At 43.2% G+C, this 24,785-nt stretch overlaps 1 protein-coding gene across 1 annotated transcript in view; it reads right to left on the bottom strand.

Annotated features, from left to right (window-relative positions):
• TM6SF2 (transmembrane 6 superfamily member 2) overlaps positions 1-17,642 on the bottom strand; it is a 62,649-nt gene extending 45,007 nt beyond the window's left edge. Inside the window, exons 1-2 of the mRNA XM_040320640.1 lie at positions 17,452-17,642; positions 1,211-1,314 (exon numbers count right to left, since the gene is read on the bottom strand). Coding sequence (XP_040176574.1) covers positions 1,211-1,314; positions 17,452-17,543 — 196 coding nt within the window. The 5' untranslated portion in view covers positions 17,544-17,642. The remainder of the gene's footprint in view (positions 1-1,210; positions 1,315-17,451) is intronic.
• Between the last annotated feature and the right edge of the window lie 7,143 nt (positions 17,643-24,785).

Raw genomic sequence — 24,785 nt, 5'->3', positions numbered from 1 at the left:
ATGCAAATGCTTCAGGGAGGGAGCACTAAGGCATACATTCTGCTTTGTGTAGTATGCTCAAAACTGGGTTTTACATTAACATTATTCCTAACTGAAAATGTATGAAACAGGTAAGGCCTAATAATTACTTGAAAAAAAAAAAGAAAAAAAAAAAGACAATCAACTGCTGATCTGCATGTCTAATGGATGCCCTGCTCATGGGTTGACCTATTTACAGACACTGAACACAAGTCTTTGAAAAGTGTGATGCATCAGTTATTCCTTTGCATTATACTCCATTCAGGTTCAATTAATATAGGCCATCAGCCTTACTTTACACACCCACCAAGTATTTACCATAAATGCAAAAACTAAATCAACCAATAAAATGTGACAAACTAAAATGTAGAAAAAGCTGACAATTTAAAGCTAAAAAGTAGTGTATGTGTTTAACCACAAACTTATACAATCGACAGAATGGCATGGCTGGGCAAATGGGCTTATATATACGTCCCCTTTAATTTGTCACCGTGTGGTCACGCGTGCCCTGCTGGGTGTGCGCTCGCGACCCTGTCCACCGGTGTCCCGCGATTGGGTCACAGAGCTGAAGAACGGGGAGATGTCAGTGTAAACACATCTCCCCGTTCTTCCTAGTGACATGTCACTGATCGAATGCTCCCTCTCACCGGGAGCAGCGATCAGTGACATGTCACTCATAGTCACGCCCCCTAACAGTTAGAATCACTCCCTAGGATACACGTAACCCCTTCAACGCCCACTAAGGTTAACTGCTTCACTGCCAGTGTCATTTTTACAGTAATCAGTGCATTTTTATAGCACTGATCGCTGTAAAATTACAATGGTCACAAAAATGTGTCAAAAGTGTCCGCCATATGTCGCAGTCGTGATAAAAATCACAAAAAAAACACATTCCTGGCATCCCTTCAGAACATGCATGCTCCTCTCTGCTGGCCACTAAACTCTGTACCATCCAGGGAGCATGCATGTCTAAAATGAGCCAGGGATATGTTCCTTCATATAATGCTTGGGAACAAAAATGATTGATGGTAGAAGAAGCCAATAGCTGTGAGAGACAAACAACAGGACAAATCCAGAGGAAAGGGAATTGGTTGATGATTAAAGTCATTTAGACAGGAAATGAAGGTGGAAACAAGTTTGCAGAGAACAGAGTAATTGCTACTGAATTTTATAGCAGTAATCTTCTACTTACCATAAAATAGAGGATCCTGAGGAGGGTTTCCTTGTGCAAAGTAATATAACACAACCAGCAAAGAGAGAAGTACTAGAATTCCGAGAGCAGCTATAGCAACTGGGCTAAAAGGATAAAACAACAGGTCACACAGAGGAACTTCTTCAGCTTAAAGATACAAGACAACTTAAATCGCTACATTTGGACTAGATAAACTCAATATTTACTTAAACATCAATGTACTGAAAACTACTTTAATACATGGGTCAGTTTTTTTGGCTAAAGCCTCGTACACATGACTGGTTTTCCCAGCAGAAAAACTGCCAGAAGAGCATTTGGCCAGGAATCCCGGCCGTGTGTATGCTCCCTAGCAGTTTTCCCGACAGGAAAACTGCCCGGGAAAAATAGAGGACCTGCTCTCTATTTTCCCGTCAGGATTCCCGGCAGAGTGTTTCCTGCCGAGAAAACCGGTTGTCTGTGAGCTTACCTGTTCCATTGAAAACCCGCACATGCTCGATAAGAGTTTGTCGCATGCACGGTAGCATACGAGTTTACTGTGGGGTGTAGCAAGATGGCGGCGACGGCATCGGCTGTGACGAGGGCAGGCAACTCTGCAAAAGTCATCAAGCCATCTTCATTTACATCCCTGGTGCCCAACCTGTGGCCCTTTGGTGAATGATGTGAAGCCCTCAGACCTCAGCAGTCTGTAGTGGGAAGATGGATTAGGATAATAGTATTGAGCTCTACTAGCCTTATGTAACAAGTTCCTAGTTTTGTATTGTCCTCTGCAGCATACCCCAGTCAAAAATGTCCACACTTTTCGACACTCATTTCCTTTATTTGGTATGCAGTTTCTGACAGTCCTCTCAAGCATTACATATATTGAACACTATGGCCCGGATTCACATACCTCGGCGCATATTTGTGCCGGCGTAGCATATCGAATATACGCTACGCTGACGCAGCGCACAGAGGCAAGCACAGTATTCACAAAGCACTCGCCCCAAAATCTACGCTGGGTTTCCTCGGCGTAAGCCAGCATAGGTGGAAGTGGGCGCGAGCCATGCAAATGAGGCGTGACCCCATGTAAATGATGGACTGAGCGTCATAAAGATACGAATAACGCACGGCGCATGCGCCGTCCCGTTGATGCCGTCCCGGATCACTGCCTACCATGTGAACATAACCTACGCCCAGCCCTATTCACGTACTACGTAAACGACGTAAAATACGACGGCTCTGTTCCCTGGTCCATACCTTTGCATGAGTTGCACCTCCTATATGTGGAATAACTTTACGCTGGACGTACGCCTTACGCAAACCGCGTATATTATGCGCCGGGCGCAACTACGTTCGTGAATTGGCGTATCTCCCTCATTTGCATAGAAAATCAATAGGAGCGCCCCTTGCGGCCAGCGTAAATATGGGCCGGCGTAGGAAAGTTACGTCGGTCGTATGCAGCCTATTTTCAGGCGTAACTCAGATTGTGGGCACGGCGCACAGATACGACGGCGCATAGATAGACTTACGCGGCGTATCTCGAGATACGTTGGCGTAAGTGCTTTGTGAATCCGGGCCTATGTGTTGCCCTTTGGTGATGTCAGGGGCCACATTTGAGGCCCCCCTTTAGCTCATAAGATGGCAACCACTGATTTATAAGTCCAATGCAAGTGAGACATGCACATATTTGCTTGTAGTTTTTTGTGAACAATCTCAAAAAAACATAGACCTTTAATATGGAAGGGTGGAAAATTTAATGGTGGTGAGAATCTACCTAGGCAGTGGGAGCCGCTTTATGTACGGGAAAGAAGACGCAGGTTCATTAAACTTCTGGGTTCTCCCCTCCCAGCTGAGTGCTGCCCACTAGATGGTATACTTCCCATAATAGGTAATGTTCATTAAGTTTTGTGAACAAGTCCCTGTTGAGACGAAACGTCGGGAGGCGGCGCTTTGACGTCACCGCGTTGTACGTGTGAGGACCCGGAAGACATGGGCACACGCTCCTAACCAGGCCGGCCGGCTGCTGTTTTTATGCTTGTTTTTATTGGATTGATGCAAGTGCACAATCTGCTTTTTATACAATAAATTACCATACGGTTTTACGCTATGAGCTCTCCCTGATTTCTTTGCATACTCTGGAGTTCCAATACCGGGTGAGCAATTGGGGGATCAACTCATTGCCTTTGTGAATTTCATTGGATGGATGCTTAAACCTGTTCCCGCTGCGGAGAGTGGAGGTCTATTCAATTTTGCTGTATATGATTTTATTTCCGGTAAGGGTCAGTGTTTCTCGTGGGTGGCGGTCTCCTGTCTGTCAGTAATCACTACGCTGTGGATTTGTTTCGCACACTTGGGACTCACTGTACTTTGTTACTATACATTGGACTGTGTTCATATTTTCCTTTCCAATTTATTTATTTTGAGTTTTTTACTCTGGTTTTTTTTTTTTTTTGATGCACTGAATCCACTTTATAATTAGGATTGTGTCATTCAGGTGTTCATCAATCATTTTGCACAATTCAGCGCGACTCCCCTTTTTTTTGTATTTTCATGTTTGATGTTGTATGACATCTTTGAGACGCAGCTGTTAATATATTTGTTTCTATTTTGGTATGCGCAATATTTCTTTCTGTTTTAATAGTGGCATATAGTCACATAGAACCAAGAATAATAATTCCGCAGGATATTACAGTGTATAATATCACATCATGCAGGTAAGAAATACATTCAGTAGCACAAGCCATCTCCTTGGTCAACAAACTTAGTAATATGATGAGGCCAGTAAAGTGCTCCAAATAAGAAAAAGAAAAAAGGAAGAGGAGAGGCGCAATACAGAGATGTTAGAAAATATCCACCAAATCCCCATAAAGACTAGGTACTGATCCAAGAGGGAGAGGGAAGAGCAGGCTAGAAGAGAAGTATAGGCAGATAGAGGGGGAAGAATAAGAGTAAGAAGAGGGGTAGAGTACAAAATCCTAAGCTCCCACTTGAAACCCAGTAAATCCAACACCGTGCAATGGCTACAAGGCAGTAGTAGTAATATACCAAATAGCCCTCCTTTACAACTTCAGATCTCTCACCTCCACCAATGCATTCTTATAGTTAGTGTATTTTATGTGTGGCCCAGGAAGGGCAAAAGGTTGGACACCCCTTACTTATACACTATATTGTCAAAAGTATTGGGACGCCTGCGTTTACACGCACATGAATTTATTGTCATCCCAGTCTTAGTCCGTAGGGTTCAATATTGATTTGGCCCACCCTTTGCAACTATAACAGCTTTAACTTCTAGGAATGCTGTCCACAAGGTTTAGGAGTGTGTCTATGGGAATGATTGACCATTCTTCCAGAAGTGCATTTGTGAGGTCAGGCACTGATGTGGACGAGAAGGCCTGACTGGTAGTCTCCGCTCTAATTCATCCCAAATGTATTCTATGGGTTTAAGGTCAGGACCCTGTGCAGGCCCGTCAAGTTTCTCCAACCCAAACTCGCTCATCCATGTCTTTATGGATCTTGCTTTGTGCACTGGTGTGCAGTCATGTTGGAATAGGAAGGGGACATCCCCAAACTATTCCCACAAAGTTGGGAGCATGAAACCAAAGTGCCTTGGTATGCTGATGTCTTAAAGGGTCACTAAAGGAAAAACATTTTTTAGCTAAATAGCTTCCTTTACCTTACTGCAGTCCTGGTTTCATGTCCTCATTGTTAGTTTTTGCGCTAATCCTTCTCTGTTCTGAACACTCCCTGGTTGTCTGTTTCCTGATGAAAAAAGTCATGGGAGCTTTCTCTCTGTGGTCACTAATCAAGGAGGGGTGATTACTGTGTGTCTAAAACCCCTCAACACCAATCAGTTTCGTTTTACAAACCATCACTGCCCTTTATTGGCTCTGTGTCTCTGTACATCACAGAGCAGGAAACAGCATGCAAAAACGAAACTGAAACTGTAGGTACATTATATGATTGATTTTTTATCTATTTTTAATCATGTCTCTATACCCTGTAAACAGTAATTTCAGCAAAAAAAAACATTTCTTTACAACTCCTTTAAGAGTTCCCTTCACTGGAACTAAAGGGTCAAGCCCAACCCCTGAAAAACAACCCCACACTATAATCCCCCCTCCACCAAATGATTTGGACCAGTGCACAAAGCAAGGTCCATAACGACATGGATGAATGAGTATGGGATGGAGGAACTTGACTGACCTGCATAGACAGAACACCTTTGGGGTGAATTAGAGTGGAGACTGTGAACCAGGACTTCTTGTCCACATCGGTGCCTGACCTCACAAATGCGTTTCTGGAAGAATGGTCAGACATTTCTATAGACACACTCCTAAAGCTGTTATTGCTGCAAAGGGGGGGGCCAACTCAATATTGAATCCTATGTACTAAGATTGGGATGTCATTAAAGTTCATGTGCGTGTAAAAGGTAAGTGTCCCAATACTTTTGACAATATAGTGTATGGTGGTGGCAGATAAAGAAAAAAACAATGCTTTTAGGTACCTGGAGTCTACACCGGGAATATTGCATACAATTTTTCATTATATTTAATTATTCTTTAATTAAGAGCAATACAAAGGCTGCCATTGTTGATCAGAGGAAGTCTTGTAAAGCCGAAATTGACTTACTATATAGAACACTAAATTACTGAACATTTTTAGCATCCCCATGTAGTCTGGACCCAGTCAGCTTACCGACATTATCTAATTATAATGGCGTTATATTTTCTTAACATCAATTTGTCATTTTTCACTTCTTGACACCAAAAAATTGTTTCCTTACACAAGCATGACAGCATACACGTATAGGTACTGGCTTCATCCCCTGCCCAATCACAGGACTATTTATACTATATAAATGAGTCACCTTTCATCAGGCGGAATTCTGAACACTGTATATATACGTCCTGTTTTTAAAGATGGATATCTCAGTAACGGCAGCAGCTGCTGCCACAACTGAGGTATCCATCTTTACAGTGGGCGGCCGTGTAAACGATAACAGCAGTCTCCGCGGCGGATTCGCCGCAAGATCGCCGTTATCGGTGGCGGGAGAGGGCCCCCCCCTCCCGCCGCTCTTCCGCGCCCTCCGCTGCTTACCGGAGCCGTCGGTAGCGGCGGAGGAGATCGGATGCTGCCAGCTCGTGTGTGAGGACTTGAGTGAGGGCAAGATGGCCCCCACCCGTCCTCATAGCTCTGCTGGGCGGAAGTGACGTCAAAACGTCAGTCCCGCCTAGCCTCTTAAAGAGACAATTTTTGTTGTTGTCATTTTTTTAAATGACAAATTTTCCTTTTTTTTTTTTTTTTTTTGCTTTTAAGTCTAAATATGAGATCTGAGGTCTTTTTGACCCCAGATCTCATATTTAAGAGGACCTGTCATGCTTTTTTCTATTACAAGGGATGTTTACATTCCTTGTAATAGGAATAAAAGTGATAATTTTTTATTTATTTTTTATTTCAGTGTAAAAAATAATAAAATCAATAAAAATAAATAAGAAAACAAAATTTTTTTTTTTTAAAGCGCCCCGTCCCGACGAGCTCGCGCACAGAAGCGAACGCATATGCGAGTAGCGCCCGCATATGAAAACGGTATTCAAACCACACAAGTGAGGTATCGCCGCGATGGTTAGAGAGAGAGCAATAATTATAGCCCTAGAGCTACTCTGTAGCTCAAAAAATGCAACCTATAGAATTTTTTAAACGTCGCCTATCGAGATTTTTAAGGGTAAAAGTTTGACGCCATGCCACGAGCGGGCGCAATTTTAAAGCGTGACATGTTGGGTATCATTTTACTCGGCATAACATTATCTTTCACAATATATAAAAAAATTGGGCCAAATTTATTGTTGTCTTATTTTTTAATTCAAAAAAGTGATTTTTTTTCAAAAAAAAGTGCGCTTGTAAGACCGCTGCGCAAATACGGTGTTACAAAATGTATTGCGATGACCGTCATTTTATTCTCTAGGGTGTTAGAAAAAAAAATATATAATGTTTGGGGGTTTTAAGTAATTTTCCAGCAAAAAAAACTGTTTTAGTCTTGTAAACACTGAATCTGAAAAACACCTTCTGTCCTTAAGTGGTTAAAGCAAGAATATTTACCCCTCACCTGGCCGGATTCATCTAGCCTATCCGCACAGGTTCAAGTCTCTCCTGTGACAAAGTTCCCTCCATTAGGGTGTAAACCGCCTATAAGAGGGAAGCCTCCCCCATGTCCAGGTACTGGGGTTGTAGGATGCTGGTCTATGATGCAGGTAAAATAGTTCTGCCTTGTTGCTCCAGTCTCCCCCCCTCCCCCTGCCCTGTACTGGCAGTCACCAGTACAGGGCAGGAGTAGACCCTTATAATCAGTCAGGGGCGGAAGCTTGGTGCACAAGGCACGAAGAGTGGAGGCAACTTTGTTGGAGAAGCGGCCATTGATTCCCTGGATTGCTTCACCAGAGTTAGGCTTTATTCAGTCATGGTAAGGAGCACCTTGTGGCTTAGGCCTTGGACAGCAGACACCTCTTTCAAGACAAATTGGTGTTGCATTCCCTTTTAAGGGACAGCCTTGTTTGGCAGCAAATTAGAATCTGCAATTTCCAAGGTGACAGGGGGCAAGTCAGGGTTAATCCCGCAGGATGCTAAATCCAGACATCGCCGCTATCACGATGGAAGACCGTTAGTTAATGGGTAGGTCTGGAGATTCTAGATTCTTTAGGCCTGGCAGAGACTACAAGAGAGGGTGGAAGTCACCCCATATGTCGATGGCATTACTGGCCAAATCAAAGCCAGCTCCTACTAAACAACAAATGCACTTTTTGAGGGTTCCTCCGCCCAGACATGTTCAGTGGGTGCCATGCTGCATGGGTCTGGGCGGAGCATATCAAAGACCCTTGGGTCATGAATGTGGTCCAAGCGGGTAATTTTGGGGATTTCTTCTCTTCCCCTACTGTCCCCCATTTCACATGAATGAAGCTTCCTTGGTGTCAGCAGAAACTCCAACTAGTGTTCGAATACATCTAGTCACTTCTGCGCGAAGGAGCCATAGAGCCAGTCTCTATTCAAGAGAGGTATCAAGGTTTCTATTCTCCGCTTTTCTTGGTAAAGAAAAAAACAGGAGATCTAAGACCAGTGCTGGATCTGAGGCAACTGAACAAATAAAATCTAGGTTTAGAGTTTCCAGATGGAGTCCTTACAGTCTGTCACACAAGCCATCAGACAAGGGGAATGGATGTTGTCCCTAGATAAGAAGGACGCATGCCTACATATCCCAGTCCATATAAACATCCACAAATACCTGCGTTTTGCGGTTATGAGGTACCATTTAAATTTCATCCGTTTACCATTTAGCCTGTCTAGGTTCCAGAGGACATTCTCCAAGGACCTACTACTCCCAGTCACTGTCATCTTGCACAGGCAAGGCATCCAAGTGTTCCATTATTTGGACGACATCCTACTGGTAGCACGAAACCCTCAGGTATTGACAGATCATTGGGAGATCATAATTTAAATTCTGTTAGGGTTTGGATGGGTCATCAATTGGAAGTAGAGCCAGCCATTGCCTACACAGAGGATGGTGTTCCTGGGGGCAATGCTTGATCCTTGCAAAAATACAGTAGAACTCCTCCCTGGAGAAGGCCCTGGGTATCATCTCCCACCTAAGGAAAGTGTCGACATTATCTTACCTTTCAGCCTCCCAGTGCCTCAAACTGTTGGGGGCACTGTCAGCCACAATACCAATGGTAAAGTGGGCCCATTGGCTAATGAGAACCTTTCAAGCAGAGTTCCTGAAAAGAGGCATTCCACACACCAGAAAATCACGATGTACCCAACGATAAGGGTGGAGCCATTGAATCTGTTCATCAGCTGAGTCCAGATACGCCTTTGGTGGTCACACCAGACACATTGGCAGTAATACCGATTGCACTACAAGCTGACAGCATACCGCGTACAGCTTGTAGTGCAATCCAATTTACTGAATACATAACCAGACTGTTAAGGCTATTCAATGTACATTCAGACCAAGTGAACCATCACTCATTCGAATGACTGTTGACATGTCACAATCTCACACAGAGTGAAAAAATTTTGAGAATTGATGCCATTCTTGCAACTTTTATGAGAGGAAGTTTCCCTCTCATTTATAGTGAACTCACTACTAGCCCACTATACAATTCTCCTGCCTACCGGCATTATCAATCAAACCTGCTGCAGTTCTATTACCTCAATCTCCACACCCCCTTCCCGTCTCCCTCTCCCTCTTTTCCCCCCCCTCTACCCTTTCAGGGTTCAGTCATTGGTTAGTACACCATTAGGGCCACAATTTGGATGTCAGCAATCATCATCAGTGAATACTGTTATATTCCACATTATCTTATACACATTGTATTATTGTGACGACAACCAATGACTGACCCCGACAGTGTCCGGACAGCGTCGTGCGTTAATGTTGTCTATTGTATGTCTTGTATGTTATGTGTGTTCATGGTCAGAAATTAATTACCCAATACCATGCTCTTTTTAACTGTGTTGTGATATTTGAATGTGATTCTATTTGATTAATTTAATCATTAAAATAAACCTTTTGATACTTATCCTACGTTTATTATTATTAGGATCAGGATCATTACAGTTTGGCCCCTAGTAACCTCTTTTTTTCCATGACCTTATCTAAGGTCAATTTTCATCTTCTCTTAGCACTAAACTGTTTTCTCTTTTAATTTTTGATACATTGGCAGTAAGTTGGGGTGCTCGCCTCAAGGGGCTGTTAGTGCAGTGGTGATGAAAAAACAGGTAGATGGAAGTCTCCAATATAAATCAAGCTAAAAGCGGCCTTCCAGGCCTTAAAAGCATTTTGGAAGCAAGTCCGTGGATCCAATGTGATACTACACATGGACAACACGACGGCATTCGCATATGTGCTCTTGGTGGAAATCTCACCCATTATAAGCTGGGCTCAGAGGAATTTGGCTTACCTATCAACCGCATATATTCAAGCCGCGCAGAATTACTTGGCGGACGCCTTAGGTCGCTGGACAACGAGTGGTCCTTGAGCCAGTCAGTTTTTACTGAAATTTGCAGCCAGTGGGGTTATCCAGAGCTCGACTTAATGGCAACTCCAACCGAAGTGCAAACGCTTCTTGGCGAGAGCAAAGTTTCCAGAAGTGAAGGCAGTGGATGCACTGAACTCTAAATGGGTCTGCAAACCCATTTTGTACTTCCTCCAATATCTCTGATTTTCAGATCGCTCAACAGAATATGTCGGCATCTAAGGATAGTGATAGCGATCATCCCTCACAGGCTCTGGTTTAAATCTACTCCAGCAAGACCAGGTAGCACATGTGGATCTGGCCAAGCTCTTTCTAGTGGTCTGGAGATTGAGAGGCGAAGATTAAGGGAAGCAGAGTGCTCACCTTCAGTCATTGAAACCTTATTAAAAGCAAGAGCCTCCACTACAAACAGTATTTATTCCAGAATATGGGAAACATTTTCCACCTGCCAAAGTCCAAGGCTTTGATCCCCTTTCACCACCAGAAATGCAAGTATTAAACTTCCTACAAGCAGGCCTAGAATTAGGCTTACATGTAAACACACTCAGGGTGCAAGTTTCAGCTCTGTCTGCATTATCTGGAGTGAGATGGGCTACGTGTCAACTGGTTCATCAGTTTCTAAGAGCATGCACAACAGTTCGTCCTCCAAATAGATCATTTGTCCCTTCATGGGAACTACAGGTGGTGCTTGATATGTTATCCCAGTCACCCTTTTTGGTTGATCAGTCATCTTCAATATGGAATGTAACAATGAAGGCAGTATTCCTCACGGCCATAACATCGGGAAAAGGTCTACTAGAACGCTTGTTTTGTGTCTGGTCAAAACTATTCAGAGAGCTTATCGAACGAAATGCTTAGATACACCAGTGGATGTGAAGACCCATTCTACAAGAAGCTTGGTGGCCTCATAGGCAGAGTTCAAGGGGGTATACCCAAAAGTAATATGTAGAGCTGTGACCTGGTCTACGTTCAGCACTTTCTTGACCCACGACGGCTTTGACTACAGTGGAATTTGGTCGTTCCGTGTTATCCAGATCGAGTGTTCAAATAAATACTACAGCATTACCCACCCTTGTGATTTGTGGCATGCTACATCCCATATGTGTATGCTGTCCTGCTTGTGTCAGAAAAACTGAAAATTGTATACTTACCTGACGGTAATTTTCCTTCCATGACATTTAAGCATGACAGCATAGAGGTCCCTCCCTAAAAGGCTTTGCATTGAGTATAGTTATATGAATACGGCCTGGTGGGAGGTGACTCATTTATATACTATACTAACCAGTCATGTTATTGGGCAGTGGCAGAGCCTTTACCCATACTTGTATACTGTGATGCTTAAGCGTCAGGAAAGGAAAATTACTGTCAGGTAAGTATACAATTTTCAGTATTTATGCTCTTTGGCAGACACCAGGAGCAAAGGACTGCCGTATCCCTGATCTGATTTAGTTCATAAAAAACTCAATTCAGCAGCCTGAATAGGATTTCTGTACATACATTATTTGAGGAACGCATACCGAGATAAACATTTTTATTGGAATTAAAAAACATTCTTTATAATAAAGAACAGTTGGCAACCCTTAGGTATCAACATTCTGAGTAATAAAGGCTGCACTGGGGCCCCATATTCATATTCACCTTTGGCCCTATACTTTGTTAAGCTGGTCCTGTGGAGAATCAGATGTCAGATTAAATTTATAGCTAGAACGCTAATGCCTGTATTCATAAATTCCACCTATTTGTAAAAGTTATACTGCAGGCAGCAGGTAAATGGATGGTAAGAATTGAACATGACCTGGAATCCACCTGAAACAGATGTGAATAACATTTTATGTATAATTGGCTCTAATACCCATCTTTACAGCTACTATATAATATCATTTTTCTCTATATGCGAGTTATTAGAAACTTGATGCTGAGAAACCATCCCTTTACCAGGAACCTGTACTTTAGATCAGTACATCATATCTCCAAATGTTTTATTCAAGAGACCTCATGCCACTGTTCGAAAACACTAAATGGGCCACTTACTAATGGAATTCTATTTTTAAGGACACCTGTCATAAGAGAAATACGGAGGCTTCCACTGTTCCTTCTGCTAGTTGCCTGGCTGCTGTTATGCTAATGCTCTGCAACTCATCTGTGAAATTCAGGAAAACGACCCAGATGACTTCTGCAATTATTTGCACAAGAACGATGAGTGATGTCACAAGGGTGGGCTCTCTGGGTGACGTCTTTGGATAGCCAAGCCCCATGGCTATATAACAGATGCCAGACTGCAGACGACAACACAATGGAGGAAGACGGCAACAGAAGTACATCGGCTTTAAAAAAATAATTGCGGGCAACTGGCGGTGAGAGAGAAGTTGGTGGAGGGAGAGAAGGCAATAGGGAAGACGGCGGCAAGAGGAGAAGAAAGTAGCATGAGGAGAAGAGGACGGCGGGAGGAGAAGACGGCGGCAGGAGAAGACACCGGGAAAGATGCCAGGAGAAGACGGCACTAGGAAGAGATGGCGGCGGAGAGGACGGCACCGGGAGAAGACGGGGCTATTATTAGAAATTGTCAAAAACGGGCTTGTTTTTTACATTTCACTGCCTTTATGGTGAATGGTAAGTATGTACCCGATACCCATTCATATAAAGGGTGGCCCGAGATCTCCGATAAGCCCCCCGCCCACAGACCCCGACAACCACCTGCCAGGGTTATCGGGAAGAGGCCCTTGTCCCCCCAAAGCACCCACCTCCCCCCCCGGGCCTGGTATGGTTGGGGGTGCTCGTTCGTTTCCTCCCTTTACTGACCTGCCAGGCTGCATGCTCGGATAAGGGTCTGGTTTGGATTTTGGAGGGGATCCCACACCATTTTTTGTATTTTGGTGTGAGGGGTCCCCTCCGTAACCATACAAGACCCAAAGCGTTTTTTTTTTTTACACTAACAGCTGATGACTCATTGTCGGTTGTTAAGGACGCTGTTGTCGGCTTCTTAGCAACCAGCTATAAGTTCAGTTCAGTTTTTTGTAAAAAAAAAACGGATGTAAAAATTCTTGGGATCTGGGGGCCCCCTTGTTAAAAGGCTTCCAGTTTCCGATAAGCCCCCATCCCGCAGACCCCTTTTTTTACATTCAGCAGGAAACCCGCTGACAGCTGATGACTCATCGGTTGTTAACCACTTGCGGACTGCCCACCGTACATATACTGTGGCAGGGTGGCCGCTCTGTTCCAGATTACATACCTAGTACGTGATCTGACACTTTCGGGTCTGGGGCCCGTTCCGCTGTGATTATACACAGCGGGAGCTGATCCGCAGGTACGGCAGACTTGATGTCTGCCAGCACCCGCTGATGCATTGGTACACAGGCAAAATGGCAGTCTGCCTATGTACACCATGCAGATTGCTGTTCTGTCAGTACAAAAGGCATGGATCTTGTGTTCCTGTAAGGCAGGAACACTGATCCATGCCTTCCACTAGTAAAAGCACCTCCCCACTAAACTGTATGACAGGCTAGTAGAGCTGCACGATTCTGGCCAAAATGAGAATTACTATTTTTTTTTTTTGCTTCGAATAAAGATCACGATTCTCGCTGTGTTACATCATCTTTCACATTATACAAAAAAATCGGGCTAACTTTACGGTCTAGTTTTTTTTTATTCATTAACCACTTAAGACCTGGACCATTATGCAGGTAAAGGACCTGGCCAGTTTTTGCGATTCGGCACTGCATCGCTTTAACGGACAATTGCGCGGTCATGCGATGTGGCTCCCAAACAAAATTGGCGTTCCTTTTTCCCACAAATAGAGCTTTCTTTTGTTGGTATTTAATCACCTCTGCGGTTTTTACTTTTGCGCTATAAACAAAAATAGATGTATTTGTCTTTACTTGATGTTTTTTCAATAAAGCTCTTTGAATGAAAAAAAAAAAAATAGAGCGTCAATTTTCAATATATAATAAATCAATATTTTTTACTTTTTGCTATAATAAATACCCCCAAAAAAGATATAAAAAAAACATATTTTTTTCTCAGTTTAGGCCGATATGTATTCTTCTACATCGACAGTGCATATTTTTTAGCACCGATTACTCCCAAAAAGTGTCAGTTCATGTCCAATTTGTCCGCCGCAAATTCACAGTCCTGCTATAAGTCGCTGATCGCCAACATTACTAGTAAAAATAAATAAATAATTAAAAATATCCCATAGTTTTAGACAATATAACTTTTGTGCAAACCAATCAATATATGCTTATTGGTATTTTTTACCAAAAATATGTAACAGAATACATATTGGCCTAAACTGATGAAGAAATTAGACTTGTTTAAATTTTTTGGGGGTATGCATTATAGCAGAAAGTAAAAATTGTTATTTATTTTTTAACCAAAATTTTTTTTTGCTTAACCACTTGCCGACCGCCGCACACACATTTATGTCAGCAGAAGGGCTCTTACAGGCAAGTGGGCGCACCTGTACATCCCTTTGAATTTGCCGCCTTGCAGACGGGAGCATGCCCGCGGGTTCCGCAAACTAGTTATTCGCCGGTTGCCCGCGATTGCGAGACGGAGAGGCAGAATGGGGAGATACCTATGTAAACAAGGCATTTCCCTGTTCTGCCTAGTGACATGACAGGGATCTACTGGTCAGTTGGTCAGTGGTAGCCCTTCCCCCCACTGTTAGAATCACTCCCTAGGACACACTTAACCCCTTGATTGCCCCTTAGGGGCAGATCCACAAAAGCATTACGCTGGCGTATCTCTTGATACGCCGGCGTAATTTTAAATTTCCCGCATTGTATCTTTGTTTTGTATCCACAAAACAAGATACGACGGCATCTGGGATCGATCCGACAGGCGTACGTCTTAGTACGCCGTCGGATCTTAGATGCAATTTTTCGGCGGCCGCTAGGTGGCGTTTCCGTCGAAATCCGCGTTGAGTATGCAAATTAGCTATTTACGGCGATCCACGAACGTACGTCCGGCGCATTTTTTTACGTCGTTTTAGTTTGCCTTTTTCCGGCATATAGTTAAAGCTGCTGTTATGAGGCATACTCAATGTTAAGTATGGCCGTCGTTCCCGCGTACAATTTTTAATTTTTTACGTCGTAAAAATAATGGCATAAATCTATCCCCTATTTTGTAGATGCTATAACTTTTGCACAAACCAATCAATATACGCTTATTGTGATTTTCATTACTAAAAATATGTAGAAAAATACGTATCGGCCTAAACCGAGGAAAAAAAAATACCGTATTTATCGGCGTATAACACGCACAGGCATATAACACGCACCCTAATTTTAAGAGGGAAGTTTCAGGAAAAAAAAAAAACTTTCCATAGCCCCCTGCGTAAAACACGCAGGCACAGCTTACCCTCTATTTTCAGGGTAAAAAAGTGAGTGTTATACGCCAATAAATACGGTATATATTTTATGGGATATTTATTATAGCTTTTTTGTCAAAATGTATGCTCTTTTTTTGATTATAGCGCAAAAAAAAAAACGTAGAGGTGATCAAATACCACCAAAATAAAGCTCTATTTGTGGGAAAAAATACATCAATTTTGTTTGGGTGCAATGTTGCACAGCCGTGCAATTGTCAGTAAAAGCAAAGCAGTGTCGCAAAAAATGCTCTGGTTAGGAAGGGGGTAAAATTCTTCCAGGGCTGAAGTGGTTAAAAAAAAGTACATAGTACTCTTAGTACTTTATGGACTACTGGCATAAGTAAAGGTAAGATCTGCTCCATTGCTCTGTCAAGTTCAGAACTTTTTGGTACTCCTGAGAGTAGCTCATATTGTACTGTACATAGCAATGGAGTAGATCTTACTAGTACTCCTGACAGTAACCCATACTGTACTATACATAGCAATGGAGTAGATCTTACTAGTACTCCTGACAGTAGCCCATACTGTACTATACATAGCAATGGAGTAGATCTTACTAGTACTCCTGACAGTAGCCCATACTGTACTATACATAGCAATGGAGTAGATCTTACTAGTACTCCTGACAGTAGCCCATACTGTACTATACATAGCAATGGAGTAGATCTTACTAGTACTCCTGACAGTAGCCCATACTGTACTATACATAGCAATGGAGTAGATCTTACTAGTACTCCTGACAGTAGCCCATACTGTACTATACATAGCAATGGAGTAGATCTTACTAGTACTCCTGACAGTAGCCCATACTGTACTATACATAGCAATGGAGTAGATCTTACTAGTACTCCTTGCAGTAGCCCATACTGTACTATACATAGCAATGGAGTAGATCTTACTAGTACTCCTGACAGTGGTCCATGCAGTACTATATAAAACAATGCAGTAGATCTTACTTGTCATCCTGATAGTAGCCCATAGAGTACTATATAATTAATCAGAGCAAATATTATGAGTACTCCTGATAGTAGTCCACACAGTACTGTATAAATCAATAGCACACATCTTAGTAGTACACCTGACCTGACAGTAGTCCATACTGTACAATACATAGCAATGGAGCTGATCTTACTTGTACTCCTGACAGTAGTTCATATAGTACTATACTGTATACAGCAACTGAGCAGGTCTTACTAGTACTCCATACAGTATTTTATAAATCAATGGAATAGATCTTACTAGTACTCCCGACAGTAATCCATACTCCTGACAATAGTCCAAAGAGTACTATATAAATCAATACAGTAGATCTTACTTGTCCTCCTCACAGTAGTCCATAGAGTACAATATAAATCAATAGAGCAGATTTTACCTCTGACAGTAGCCCATACAGTACCATCTACATCATGGCACAGATCTTACTAGTAGTCCTGACAGTAACCTATAGCGTACTATATAAACCAATAGAGCAAAATGACTAGTACTCCTGATAGTAGTCCATTCAGTATACATAAATGGAGCAGCTCTTACTAGTGCTCCTGATAGTAACCTATACAGTACTGTGTAAATCAATGGAGCAGCTCTTACTAGCGCCTGAATAACCTATACAGTACTGTGTAAATCAATGGAGTAGCTCTTACTAGCGCCTGAATAACCTATACAGTACTGTGTAAATCAATGGAGCAGCTCTTACTATTGCTCCTGATAGTAGCCCATACAGTACTATGTAACTCAATGGAGTAGATACTAGTACTGTTGGCAGTAGTGTGCACAATACGACAAGCCCTAGTTCTCTATGTGTAATAATCCAGGAGGTGAGAGGTGTATTGCCTTAGCACAGGTCAGTAATAAGAGTTCCCTGTACTCACTCAGAGGCCGCACTCATGGAGTTCACCACATAGGACACAGGGATAGCAGTGAGGGAGAGCAGAAAGGGCCCAGCTGGCTCCGGGAGACCCATGGCTCACACTGTCTTCCGGCATACAAGTGTATAGGAGCCGGTGTGAGGAGCGGTGTGAGGAGCTGTGTGAGGAGCTGTGTGTGTCTCGGGCGGGGTGGGGGAGACCAGCACTCAGCACGTTTTCCTATCTATTCAAAGTTCACTCTCTGTCTTCACTGCTGACTGGAATTGCCACATAGCTGTGTACTGATAATAGGACTGTTAACCATTGCATGACCAGAGCAAACACATAGACCAGAAGTAGAAACACTGGGGTGGGGGGAATTTATCCAAATTGGATTAAATGTGGGCACAGCAACCAATCAGCTTTTACAGTTCCACTTTTACAGTTAGAAGCTGATTGGTTGGCCTACACAGACGCTCAAATTCTGTCTGCTCCATAAACTCCCCTCTATGGGGAGCAGTAACAACAAAGGGAAATATGTCATGTAAATGTCAGCAACAATGCCAGTACCCTAGTACTATATGTTGTTGTGTCAACTATACTAAAACACTATAAACAGAACTGCAGGCAAAACTTTTTAACATTTTTTATTTCAAATGGAGTAAAGGGGGGGGGGGGGGATTATAACACCTGTAAGTTTTTGTTGCCATCTGTGTGATGTGTGATATTGGCAGTGGCGGCTGGTGCTCCAAATTTTTTGGGGGGCGCAAACAAATACCGAAAAATTCTGAAAAAAAAAATCACTGTGCCATCAAACGCAGCCACTGTGTCCATCAATTGCCGCCACTGTGCCATCAAACGCAGCCACTGTGTCCATCAATTGCCGCCACTGTGCCATCAAACGCAGCCACTGTGTCCATCAATTGCCGCCACTGTGCCATCAAACGCAGCCACTGTGCCTATCAATTGCCGGAACTGTGCCCATCAAACGCAGCCACTGTGCCCATCAAACGCAGCCACTGTGCCCATAAAACGCAGTCACTGTGCCCATCAACTGCCTCCACTGTGCCATCAAACGCAGCCACTGTGCCTATCAATTGCCGCCACTGTGCCCATCAATTGCCGCCACTGTGCCATCAAACGCAGCCACTGTGCCCATCAACTGCCGCCACTGTGCCATCAAACGCAGCCACTGTGCCTATCAATTGCCGCCACTGTGCCCATCAAACGCAGCCACTGTGCCCATAAAACGCAGTCACTGTGCCCATCAACTGCCTCCACTGTGCCATCAAACGCAGCCACTGTGCCTATCAATTGCCGCCACTGTGCCATCAAACGCAGCCACTGTGCCCATAAAATGCAGTCACTGTGCCCATCAATTGCCGCCACTGTGCCTATCGATTGCCGCATTTGTGCCATTAAACACAGCCACTGTGCCTATCAATTGCCGCCACTGTGCCCATTAAATGCAGTCACTGTGCCATTAAACACAGCTCGCTATTTACCTTTTTGACGCCTATTAGAGCCTATGGCACTAATCAGGTGCTTCAAAAACTCCCCTGCTTCTGTAATTCAGGCGCCCAGTGCCCGAAATGGGGGCAGGAGTCCGAATAGGAGGTGGCAGCGGCGGCCATAGATAGATTCATGCAATGTCATTATGGACGCACCGCCAATGGATATTGGGGAGATTTCCCCTAACTTCCTGTTCCATAGCCTAAACAGGAAGTGAGAGGGAATCTCTGGTTGTCACCTGGGTCACCAAACCTATACTATATTGTCAAAAGTATTGGGACACCTGCCTTTAAACACACATGAACTTTAATGGCACCCCAGTCTTAGACCCCATACACACTATTAGATTTTCTGCAGATTTTTGTCTTCAGATTTACCAAAACCATATAGTGCTTTTTTCATTTTGTTATATGTTCTTTTATACTATACAGTATTTACAAGGTTCTGTAGGCACTGTAATACCTGACAGCAAATTATGGAATGCCAAACGTTTTACTCCTTTTTCTTCTTGTTTTCCTGTAATCTGTAATTGGAATGTCATATCCTATGTACTGTGAAAGCTAAAATAAAACTTTTTTCTGAATTAAAAAAAAACACGTAGTGCCTGAAACTCTTAAGCCCCATACACACATTTTTGTCTTCAGATTTACCAAAACCATGTAGTACAAGGGCCTGCCTGATTGCATACAAATTGAAACTCTTAAGGTTTGACCTCATATTATATGGTTTTGGTAAATCTGCAGAAAAAAATCTGCAGATAATCTGATGGTGTGTATGGGGCTTTACAAATTGAAACTCTTAAGTTTTGTCCTTATATTATATGGTTTTGGTAAATCTGAAGACAAAAATCTGCAGAAAATCTAATAGTGTCTATAGGGTCTTAGCCTAGGTTCACATTGATGCGGGTTAAAATCGTTCAGCTGAATTCGCACAATTTCAAACCGGCAATGTAGTCCGACTTCGGGTGCGATTTGACAGACATCTGTGCCAGTTCATGAACAGATGTCTATTCAAATCGCCCCCAAAGTTGCCAAAAGTAGTACAGGAACTACTTTTGGGAATCGGTGCGGCGCCGCAAAGTCGGTGTCACACTTATTCGGACGGTGCCATTACTGGCAATAGCCGCCAATTTGCCATGTCAAAATTGCATGCCAAATCGGCCCATTGTGATTGTGGGCTTAGTCCATAGGGTTCAATATTGAGTTGGCCCACCATTTGCAGCTATAAAAGCTATAACTCTTCTGGGAAGGCTGTCGCCCAGGTTCACACTGGGCTGCGGGAGTGAAGCCGTGCGAGTTTAGCTGAACTCGCACGACTTCACTCCCGCTGGCAGTCCCGATTTCGGTCGCGATTATAGAGACATCTGTGCAGGTTTCTACAGGAACTACTTTTTGAAATCGGTGCAGCGCCGCAGATGCGGCGTCGCACCGATTAGGACGGTACCATTGCCGGTAATTTGCGGCAAATACAGCCGTTTTGACATGCGATTTGACATGCCAAATCGCATGTCAAAACGCACCAGTGTGAACCAGGCCGTCCACAAGGTTTAGGAGTGTGTCTATGGGAATGTTTGACCATTCTTCCAGAAGCGCTTGTGTGAGATCAGGCACTGATGTTGGATAAGGAGGCCTGGCTCAAAGTCTGCACTCTAATTTACCCCAAAAGTGTTGTGTCGGGTTGAGGTCAGGAGGACTCTGTACAGGACAGTCAACTTCCTCCACCCCGAACTCGCTCATCCATGTCTTTATGGACCTTGCTTTGTGCACTGGTCGAAATCCTTTGGTGGGGGGAGGATTATGGTGTGAGGTTGGGATTGGCTCCTTAGTTCCAGTGAAAGCAACAAACATTTCATACTTACCTCCACTGTGCGGTTAATTTTGCAAAGAGTGGCCCTGGTCCTCCTCTTCTGGGGTCCCTCAGTGGCGCTTGTGGCTCCTCCCCACATCGAGTGTCTACATTGGAGAAGTGCTCTCCTTGGTGGACACCCGTGCGGGTGCGCTCCCAAAATCCTACATCCATTCACACAGAATGCAGAACTTGGCCCCACCCCCTGGCGCTGCATCATTGGATTTGATTGACAGCAGCGGGAGCCAATGGCTGCGCTGCTATCAATCTATCCAATCAGGGCACAAGACACCAGCTATTGCTGGTGTGCTCGTTCCCGGCTGGAGAAAGATCGGGGGTCAGCTAAGCAAAATGGAGGTTTGGGGGGGGCTGAAGCACCACAGAAGTTTTTTCACCTTAATGTATAGAATGCATTAAGGTGAAAAACCATGAGGGTTTACAACCCCTTTAAGTTGTCAGTATACCAAGACATTTTGGACAATTTCATGCTCCCAACTTTGTGGGAACAGTTTGGGGATGGACTCTTCCTGTTCCAACTAGGGTTGCCACCTTTTCTTCCAGCCAAACCCGAACACTTTAGCAGGTTGGCACACCCTTGGGTACCCCAAGGAGAGTGGTAATGCAGTGCGCGCATAACGTGCCACAGCAATCAGTGGGTGCAGCTAAATTGCTCTTGCTGACATATGCCCCACCAGTGATGCCACACCTGCCCCTAGACAGCCACCCGAAGCTCCCGGATGGCAACAAAATTGTGTGTGACTATCTTGGTTACTTAGAGAGCTACAATCCCGTCTTGAATAATGTGTCCGGGTTTCAGTCTGCCTGAAACCCGGACACATAATTCAAAACCCAGACTGTCCGGGTCAATCCCGGACAGGTGGCAACCCTAGTTCCAACATGACTGCACACCAGCTTATTTGACTGAACTTCTCCAGTGGATCACAGGAGTGCTCAGGAATATCCCTGTATTTACCACCATCCATCTTTCCCTCAATACTGACCAGTTTCCCAGCCCTGACTGCTGTGTGGGTGATGTGATGTGTTGGGTTTGCGCCAAACATAGCGTTTTCTTTGATGGCCAAAAAGTTCAGTTTTAGTCTCATCAGACCAGAGCACCTTCCTCCATACATTTTGGTAGTCTCCCACATGCCTTTTTCGCAAACTCAAAACTCTGGATAGATACCCCTGTACACAATAGTAAATCTGTACCTACCAAATACGAAACAGCTCTCCTTTCTGAACAAGGTCTGGAAAAAAGAGCAAAAAATTTGCAGAGGCCATTTACTTTTGTGCAGGGACTTAAACACAATTCCAGATAATACCTTAAAATTTCTGACCCGGTTTCCAAAAGGCCATGTAGGACTGCTTTTTCATAACTCCTCTCCTCTTGTTTTTTTTTATGTGTGGTGATGCCAGTGCTCCACAAAGGGAGACTTTACCTCTTCCTCCAGACCTCATTTATTTTACTCATGCATCGACTTATGTCTGGTACACAAGTTTATGCTTCAGAATGCATCTAAAACAGAGATCCACAGTATTACATGGTCTCATCATGCACCAATATCTAGAACTGTAGGTGGATTATGCAACAGAAAACGCACAACCTTATGGCATAATGATACTTATTTAATGGCTCAACCAGCTAATGTAGTTCATATAAAGAGCCACGTATAGGCTTGTTTAGGTTAATGCACCTTCTGTTTCAAATCCATTTGTATTATGGAATTTACACAAAGCATATATAAGGGGTATGCTGTTAAAAGATGAGTATACATGACAAAACGTCAGAGGACACAGCAACTGGATAGACTTTCATCAGAGATAGAGAGACTAGAGGTTTTGAATAAGAGAACCTTCTCACATGAGACTAGCACTAAATTGGCCCAAGCTAGGCAAGACTTGCATGCTCTACTATCTACACAACATGCACGACCTCTCAAAGTTATATAATACACATTTTACTCAAATGTTAACAAAGCAGCCAAACTTTCACAACCCAAGTTAAAAGTAATTTAGGGGTCACTCCTATTTTCGTGGGAAAAAAATAGCAAATAAATAAAATGATATAGCCGCACTGTAACTTTTTGTAACATGCAATGTAAAATGGCAACTTGGTGGCGTTCTGTACAAAGTTGGTGTACATAACACCCCCCAAAAATGTAATTTCCTGCTTGTGCGATTGGCTTACTGATTTTTCCAGAAGTCTGCACTAAGATAGAAGTCAGATTTTGGCCCTGCAACAAAAATGTCAAGGGGAAATCGCATCTAAAGGGATGCAGATCCTGCAACTTTTCATCATTATAGCCCTGCAGGTGCAGCAACCGATTAAAAATTATAACTTCACTTCCATACAAATTGGACACAGACAAACAATTTCTTTAAAATAACAAAAAGGTAGGAATCTGCAAAAAAGTTAGTTAAAAGCCCTGCAATGTAAATTGATCACCCAGAGGGGAATGTGTTTGTCTCAACAAAAGTGGAGTTACTTTTTATTTAAACTGAAAATTTTGCACTTATTCCACCCCCCATACTGTTGAAAAATTTAAAATTCCTCCAGAAATTGAGGACGTATTTAGTGCATACTACAGCTCGCATTATAACCTGAGGACCCCAACATTCTTCAGCCTACCCCTGAAACGATCTCTACATTTTTGGAGACCCTCAGTTTACCTTGGCGGTCTGAAACACAGATACAAGCATTAATTGCCCCCTTCTCGGCTCTAGAAAAAGTAAACACCATCCATTCCCTGCCTAGCCATAAATCCCCTGGCCCAGATGGATACGCAACCAAATACACCATTGTATGTTACATACAATACATTTCATCTATGCATTTATTTCAACAGCTTTTTACCCCAAAATTTTAAAGGCAGAATTAATATTGTGGGTGTGCTTGTATATAGGAAAATATTTTTTGTAAGACAAATGCAAAAAATGTAGTACAGAACAAAGACAATTGTAAGCATGTTAACAGAATACTGTCTATTACCATAAGGCCCCTTTCACACGGGCACTGTCAGGTGGCAAAACGGTTATATCTGTTCAGTAAGTGCAAAAAAAATAAAGAACTACCCATTGATCTTGCCAGAAATCTTGTGAGCCGACAACTTCCTGTCCCACAGAAACCCTCCCCTTTATGTTATGGAGACGAGGTTACATAGTTACATAGTTAGGTTGAAAAAAGACACAAGTCCATCCAGTTCAACCACAAAAAAATAAATAAATAATTAAACAAACAAAATAAAAAGCACAATACAATCCCATACACCCAACTCCATACCCACAGTTGATCCAGAGGAAGGCAAAAAAAAAACAGCAGAGCATGATCCAATTTGCTACAGCAGGGGAAAAAATTCCTTCCTGATCGCCCGAGAGGCAATCGGATTCACCCTGGGTCAACTTTACCTATAAATCTTAGTACTCAGTTATATTCTGTACATTTAGGAAAGAATCCAGGCCTTTCTTAAAGCAATCTACTGAGCTGGCCAGAACCACCTCTGGAGGGAGTCTGTTCCACATTTTCACAGCTCTTACTGTGAAAAAACCTTTCCGTATTTGGAGATGAAATCTCTTTTCCTCTAGACATAGAGAGTGCCCCCTTGTCCTCAGTGTTGACCGTAAAGTGAATAACTCAACACCAAGTTCACTATATGGACCCCTTATATGTTAGTACATGTTGATCATATCCCCCCTTATTCTCCTCTTCTCAAGAGTGAATACATTTAGTTCTTCTAATCTTTCCTCATAGCTGAGCTCCTCCATTCCTCTTATCAGTTTGGTTGCCCTTCTCTGCACTTTCTCCAGTTCTCCGATACCCTTTTTGAGGTGGAGAGGTCTTCTGTTGTCCTGTCCTATGGTGACAAACTAAGCTGCTTCCCTACAGTCACAAGACAGTGAGCATTGTCAGTAGGTGTCAATAGGTGAAAAATATCAAAAAGGAGCCCAAAAATGCTGCCTCCATATCCAAGGACTAATTAGCTGCAATAGATTATATTCTTGCC

Source organism: Rana temporaria, chromosome 1, assembly GCF_905171775.1.
Source record: "Rana temporaria chromosome 1, aRanTem1.1, whole genome shotgun sequence".
NCBI classification, from domain to species: domain Eukaryota; kingdom Metazoa; phylum Chordata; class Amphibia; order Anura; family Ranidae; genus Rana; species Rana temporaria.
This window is presented reverse-complemented; position numbering and strand designations above follow the sequence as displayed.